The sequence below is a fragment of the Filicampus tigris genome, chromosome 2, assembly GCF_054856515.1.
Source record: "Filicampus tigris isolate MCC_2025a chromosome 2, RoL_Ftig_1.0, whole genome shotgun sequence".
Taxonomy (NCBI): Eukaryota; Metazoa; Chordata; class Actinopteri; order Syngnathiformes; family Syngnathidae; genus Filicampus; species Filicampus tigris.
The window spans coordinates 13,734,390-13,741,889 of NC_141218.1; the positions used below are offsets into that span (position 1 = coordinate 13,734,390).

Sequence of the window (7,500 nt, forward strand, 5' to 3'; positions counted from 1 at the left end):
AGTTGGCGGCTTGATTGAAACGAAACCCTATAGATTATGTTTTCCCTTACCAAAGACAAAAGTGAAGGCAAAAAAAGTGGATATTATTAAATAGCCTGATTTTTGAAACATTTTTCACTCACTTGACTCAGACAAAAGTAAAGGCGGTAAGACTCCAAAACAAGTAGGCTTGTAAATCCATTTGGACATCTTGCGGCGGGTGAAAATATCAAACCGAAATGTCAGGGCCACCACATACCTATGCTAAATAGTGAATGGATATTTTCTGAAATGAATGATTGCTTTTGAAATAATCTATTCATTAATGTACGCTGAGTTTAGATTGCAGGAGCAAACATGACCGCGCACACGACACTACGCTGCAAACATGAATCATCATCACCACCGTCATCATCATCATTACTTAAAGGTCAGTGGGAAAAAAAACAACACATCCATCATATTTGGGAGATATAATTAGCCTTACATGCCATAGGCGGGGAAATTCAACATGCAAAGTTAATTAGCCGCACTGAAGTAAAGAGATGAAAAATCTGCCTCCGGTGACTTTTTGGGAATGGCTTGTTGAAACTTTTTGGTGGTACGATGCATGATAGACATGCCTACCAAATTTCATCTTGATAAGTAAAACTGGTTTGGGGGCAGAATTTTCAACATTGTGGGGTTACTGATATTACAAAATGTGCCTAAAAGAGCTACTTCGAACCAAGATGGCAGATTTACTGTTTCTTTCTGGCCATGGCTTCATGAGAATTTTTGGAGGTCTACTCATCAGAGACATGCCTACTACATTCCAAAGTAAGACTAAAAAAGCTGTTTCAAACTAAAAATTAAGACTTCTTATGTGTTTTCGGGCTTGTGTAACCCTTTTTGTTGATGATGGAGCTCAAATCTCCTGCTCTCTGCATTGTGTTATGTTGGAATTAGTGACAGGTGATGGTTGCTCGACTCGTTTACTTCCTTCTGTACAAACGCACGACGTGCGCGCTGGTCAGTCCCAGAAAGCCTTATCGGCACGCACGGCAGCGACACAAATGGACTGGCTATACATTCGTACAAAATGTAAAATAAAAGAAATACAATAAAAATTTACCTGTATAAACACACGACGTGCGGTGGTCAGTCCCAGAAAGCCTAATCGGCACGCTAAGGAGTAAATTGCTAAATTAGCATTTGTGGCTAATTGTCGACTAACAAACGCACAGCGGCACCCAACTCACCTCGGCCGCGACACAAATGGACTGGCGGCAATTGCGATTGGCGACACACCCAGCTATTTATATCCACCGCATGACAGAGAGGGGCGCTGTTGAGCCATTATGTCTTAGTTTTATTTTATGGGTGTCACAATAGATATTCTCACCAAATTAAGTGTTACTAAGTAAAATTGGTTTACGTAGTTAGCTTTTCAAAATTGTAACTGTATTAAGAGCATCGAAGTGAGCTTAAAATGGCTGTTTCAGATCAAGATGGCAGACTTTTTGTGTCTTTTCTGGCACGTCTTTTTGAGACTTTTTTGTGGGTCTTTATCATGATAAACATTCCCACCAAATTTCATTTCGCTAAATAAAATTGTTTATGGGGTCTGAAGTTTCAAAATTGAGGAGTTACTGGATTGAGAAATCGGTTATAATATGAAGACACAACTACTGAACTTGTCTTCACTTCCCAAACGTGTGGACACACATACAAAAAAAAAAAAATAGGAGACTACTGCAGTTTGTTGTTGTCATGGCAATGTCACCAACCCTCTACCCCCACCTTTGCAGTGTGTAATATAGTTGGACAGGCCCCCCTGATACCTCTGGCGTTGTGTTCCTGCTAACGTTATTGTTCAGTGCGTGTGTGCACTGCAAACTGAGCAGACAACGTCTCTTTAAAGACATGATGATAAAAAGACAGATACTGAGTCCACACAAGCTGCAGTATTCGATTCCACCGTCTCCACTTTTTGCAGCACCCCCTCAGTCTCCTCAGCATGCAGATAGGGACCTACCGACCTCCATTACCTGCCTATCTATTACATAATGTGTCACCCTACTAACCTGTACTTGCAGACCTCCTTACACACCGAACAGTATAATTCTACATCTTGCCCACCTACGACCCAGTGGCATGCCAGCAGGGCCTTCAAAGCCTTCTCTGGCCTAAACATGATCAAAAGCGCTGACCTGCATTTAAGACTATGTATACATTTGTAAAATATTGAATACATTTATTTTCAACGGTCTTTTGTCTTCATTTAGTAGCGTGCATCTTGGTAGCGTTGCTTGAAGTCATTTGTGGGTAGTATTATTATTATCAGTATTATTATTGTTTTTTTTCATCCAGTATCATAACCCCTGCAGAATGAGAAATCCCAGGTGGAAACAGTAATATATCCCCACTGTTGTTTCCATAGTTTTTCATCTGTTAATCCCGAATGAGTATCTTGAAGAAAAGAAATATTTGCCTTCTGTTCCTTACAAAATAAAAAAAGTAGCCTTGCGTTTAACATTATTTTTTGAACCTCTAACATTTATAGAAACAAACAAAAAATACATGATATTCCCCAAAACCCCGTATGTGCTATAATCATGACCTGAGCGCAGGAATGAGCACGTTGTCCTAAAATATTATTTTCAATCCACCAATCTATCAGTGTTAACTAAACTTCACTTTACAGTATATCTATTTACATGTGCAGATATATTTACCTCTTGTTTATTTAATTTAGGCAACCTGATTTTTTTTTTCCTTCTACTAACTTCTGTTACTTTTACCTTTCTTATTGCCTGAGAACAAAAGACAATGTTCCACTTTTGGCCTCGCCCCCACTCGGGCCTCTCTGTCCTACCCGAAAAGTCCTACTTGAAGTCTTTTCTTAACAGACTCTTTCCTCCTTAGACTTCCTCCAGATTTCGTTTTGAGCCGTTCGCGTTGCAATCTGTATGCGGTATCCATCCTTTTTTTCCCCAGGCAATGAACTATCTTTTTTTATTTTTTCTCTTCCTCTCAGAGTAAAATACATAATACAAAAATACAAAATACAAATAAATAAAATACTTCTGACTGATGTTTTGTTATGGGTCAATTTTTCGTCCAGCAATGATTGCTAGGGATGTAATGATTCACTCAAGTCCCGATTCGATACGGTTTTCCATTTTCAGTTCCCGATTTTCGATTCGATTTTTTAAGAAATCGCTACATGCTTGTCTCTGGTTCTGCAGCATTCACAAACGCAATACGCAATGATGTTTGGCGTAAGCGCATAATTTGATCTACATATTTAAAATCTGTTATGCATCTGGAATGAAATAAAGTTTCAACACAACATTTTCTAGATGAATTTAATCAACCCGATTTTTCAATTTATCGCACCGATTAATCGATTAACCTGGACGAATCAATTTTGAATCTATTTTCTATTAATCGTTACATCCGTAATGATCACACATCCTTCTTTCAGGAAAAGCTTTTTTCCTGTCACATCGAGCTTCCTCTACTTTTGGCCACAGCTTAATCGGGCTTCTCTGTCCTCCTTTGAAAAGTCCTCCTTGAAGCAAATGTTCATTTCTTTACAGACTCTTGCCTCCTTTGACTTCTTCCAGATTTCGCTTTGGGCCGTCCACGTTGCGAACTGTATGATGATTGGTCTCGGCATCTTGTTTTCGTTTCTTTTCCCCAGGCGATCAACTGTATTGACTATTTCCCTGAGTTTATCAACTGTCACTGGAATCACTGTTGTGAGAATGCTAACCACAACTTCCTCAGTGTCTTCATTTTATCTCTCTTTCACACCCATGAGTCTGAGATCCCACCTTCTTTTGTATCTCCCATTTTCCAGGCACATTTCTTTGAGGGAGCGGTTTTCATTTTTCAAAGCCTCTATTTGTTCTAGCTTCTTTCCAATATCTTCCTGATTCTCTATCACTGCCTTTGCATGGCCTCAATGCGGGATTCAAAGGCTTGGAAATGTTCATCCATCATGTTGAATTTCCGGGGTAGTTTTTGAACAGCTTCAAAGATTTTAGCATTACTCACCCCCATTTCATTTTCTTTCACGGTGCCCGTCTTTAATTTCTTTGGATTCGGACTCTGCCTTGGTGTGTGATCATTTAATGTCTTCTTATGTCTAGCCATCACTCCTGTTATGTCTTCGCCTAGTTCCTCTTGCATAGCTGACAGTTCGTAGTCGTGATCGAGCATGCTATTTTTTTTTAGACTTAGCCTTGGCCATTTAGCTTAACTTTGAAGCCCTTTCGAAGCGATTTGGCAAACTATTCTTTGGCCCCAAAAAACGTGTTTTTAGTGGTTGGGTTCTATTCCGTATTTACCTTGTTGTTTGGCATGATATTTCTCATGTCAAGATTAGGACTGTAAACCTATATTTCTTCAGCTCCAGCGGAAAGCACAACTGCTCACTCCGCCGTGTGGCCATGTGGTACCCACGCTGCAGACGGATGACGAATAACGGACTCTCAATTTTTAGTCAAATGCCCAGCTCTGCACATCGCCAAATAAAGAAAAAATATCCAATATAAACAACTGACACTCACACACATGCATAGCGTGGTGATTGGTGAAATAAAAACAGAATGGAGCACGTCATTGCAACTGTGGAACCGAAAGATATACGAAAGGTATAAGGAGACGGGCACCTGCGTGCGGCGTGGTACCGGTAAAGTCTGTTCTCGACGCTGTTTGGCTGACTCAGACCGACCGGGCGGGTCTGAAATATAGACAGGAACTCATAGACGGACTAAAGCATTGACTAATGCCCAGCTCTGGTTATTACTTGGTAGACATTGCTCCCAAGAGAGGGCTGAATGTATTGTTCTTTTTCCGCTGCCGCAAACTAAACACACCACCACGGGCGCATCCCTTGAAAGGCAAAGCGAATACGGGCACTTATGGAGACGATCTATAGCTTTTTATGTTCCCGTTACCAAGCAGTAGACGATAATGCGCTGCCGTGACAATTCTGCGAAGTGAAGCCTGATTAGTTTTGTGCCATGGACAGGAGAGGGGATAGACTCAGGGTATGACTGTCAGTATAACATACATGTGGGCTTGAGGCTCAATAACATTCTCCATTACACAAAACAAGCAATGGGTCCCACTCCTGTGGAGAATTCCAGAATGACAACATGGAGCCTGTTGTGTGTGAAGGAGCCAAGGCGGGGGGGATCAAAAGCTTTGGTCAAGTTCATTCCCTTTCAATCAAAATGGATGCTAATGCTGACATTATACTCCACTTTCCATTTTGCTGCAATGGCCATCAGTCTCCTCTAAGGTCAGAGTCTCATCTCTCTCATCAGTCTCTTAACACTATCAAGCCTCCTTCTCCCTATTTACTTAACTTCTAACCGTTACTGTTACATATTTTCCTGCCTGCTAATCTAACAATTTACATCATACCTTTTTATATACTTAGCAACCTACGTCCTACCTACCTTATTGTCTACTCTCCTATTTAACCAACCTCTTACCTAACAACCTGACCTACCTACTGTACCTACAGACCTCCTAAACAGCTACCTATTTACCTAACCATAAAAACCTGAAATCTGCCAATTTACCAACCTCCCACCTATTTGTCTTCCTACCAACCTCTTACCTGTTTACCGACCTGCCATCCGACTTATTAACGTATTTACTGATCTACTAACTACCAACAAACCTCTTACCAATTACGTATTTACCTACCTACATCTACCACCTCTTTCCCACCTACTTATTATGCATGAACCTTTCTCCCAACCTCCTAATGATTTACCTTGCTACCAGTCAGTCTCACCAGTACCTATTCACCTACTTACAAACCAACATTGCTCATACCTATTGACCTACTTATCAACTTACCTCCAACCCACCTATTACATATTTACCTAGGGCTGTGGAAAAAAATCGATATGCCAATATATCGCGATTTTCAGACGCCAAATATAATATCGATTTAATGATGGCAGTGTGTAACACTCCATTTTTATTTTTTATGTTCTGAGAAAATGCGCAAAAACAAATAATAAATATGATGTTTTGAAGCAAATAGTTTTGACTCAATTTGTCCTCTGATCTATATTTTCTGATTAACATATACAGCAACTTCATTTCTCATCTCGACATGTAATTTTGATATTAACTGGGTAGAACGTCACAATATCGTGATATCGTAATATCATGATAATATCGTATCGTGTTTCGTGATACGTATTGTATTGCAACGTCCTTGCCAATACTCACCCCTAAACTTATGTACTAACCTATCCAACGTACCTGTTACCTACCGACCTATTCACATTCCTACCTACCTACCTACAGAAGTCCATCCATCCATTATCCAAACTGCTTATCCTCACGAGGGTCACGGGCGTGCTGGAGCCTATCCCAGCTGTCTTTGGGCAGTAGGCGGGGTATACCCTGAACTGGTTGCCAGCCAATCGCAGGGCACACACAGACAAACAAACATTCACACTCAAAATCACACCTAGGGACAATTTAGAGTGTTCCATTAACCTACCGTGCATGGTTTTGGAATGTGGGAGGAAACCGGACTACCCAGAGAAAACCCACGCAAACGCGGGTAAAACAAGCAAACTCAACACGGGAAGCCCGGGGCCGGATTGGAACCCACGACCTCTGCACTGTGAGGCGGCCGTGCTAACCAGTCGTCCACTGTATCGCCCGTACAGAACTCTTAAAACTTATTTTATACTAATCCAATTTACCAACCTTTTTTGCATCGACCTTCCTATCAACCTACATCTTACCTACATACCTACCTCCTACCTAAGACATCATTACCAATGCAAAACAAGCAGTGTGTTCCAATCATTCAGACTTCCAGACTGACAAGATGGAGAACTGATGTGTGTGAAGGAGGGATCAAAAGCTTTGGCTCAGTTGATTCCTGTTAAATCCCAACGCACAGATGGAACTTGATGACATGTTAAAAAAAAAAAAAAAAAAGCTTGGCTGGTTGATTAGCTGGCTTACCGCAGTTCTCCTCGTCTGCTTGGTTCCCGCAATCATCAGCACCGTTGCAGTGCAGCACTTGGGGCAGGCAGATGCTCAGGTTGCCGCACGGGAAGAAGCCAAGGGGGCATGAGGATGACACTTCTTCGGTCAAGTTGGCAGCTGGAAAAGAAAGCAGCGATGGAAGACGGTAGGTTGGTAATAGGCAGGCAGGTACGCGCGTATCCGGGCAGGAATTTGTCACCTTATTCCACACGCTAAAAACAGTTGGGACAAAAGTAACCCATTTATGGGTCAAAAGGGACCAACCACCACTTGGGCCAATTTGACCCAATCTTGGGGGATGTTCACTCGACCCAAAAAGTTAGGTCAAAAGAATAAACCCCAAAACAGCCCAAAGAATTGCTTTGTACAAAATAACCCCAAAATTGGGCTGTTTTGTGGGTTATTCAATTGACCCAAGTGGGGTGGTAAATAGGTATGAGGTAGGTAGGGACACATGTTTCCTTGAAGACTAAAAATAAACTTCTGCCGTTTCCCCAG

The 7,500-nt window shown here is 41.4% G+C and overlaps 1 protein-coding gene across 3 annotated transcripts in view; it reads right to left on the minus strand.

The window, feature by feature from the left end:
* rxfp1 (relaxin family peptide receptor 1) overlaps positions 1–7,500 on the minus strand; it is a 59,086-nt gene that overhangs the window by 40,224 nt on the left and 11,362 nt on the right. For all 3 annotated transcript variants that reach the window (XM_086023932.1, XM_086023930.1, XM_086023929.1), the window contains exon 2: positions 6,979–7,119. Coding sequence is in view for 2 of the 3 variants with exons in the window: in XM_086023930.1 (XP_085880056.1) it covers positions 6,979–7,119 (141 nt within the window). In the remaining variant the exon portion in view is untranslated. The remainder of the gene's footprint in view (positions 1–6,978; positions 7,120–7,500) is intronic.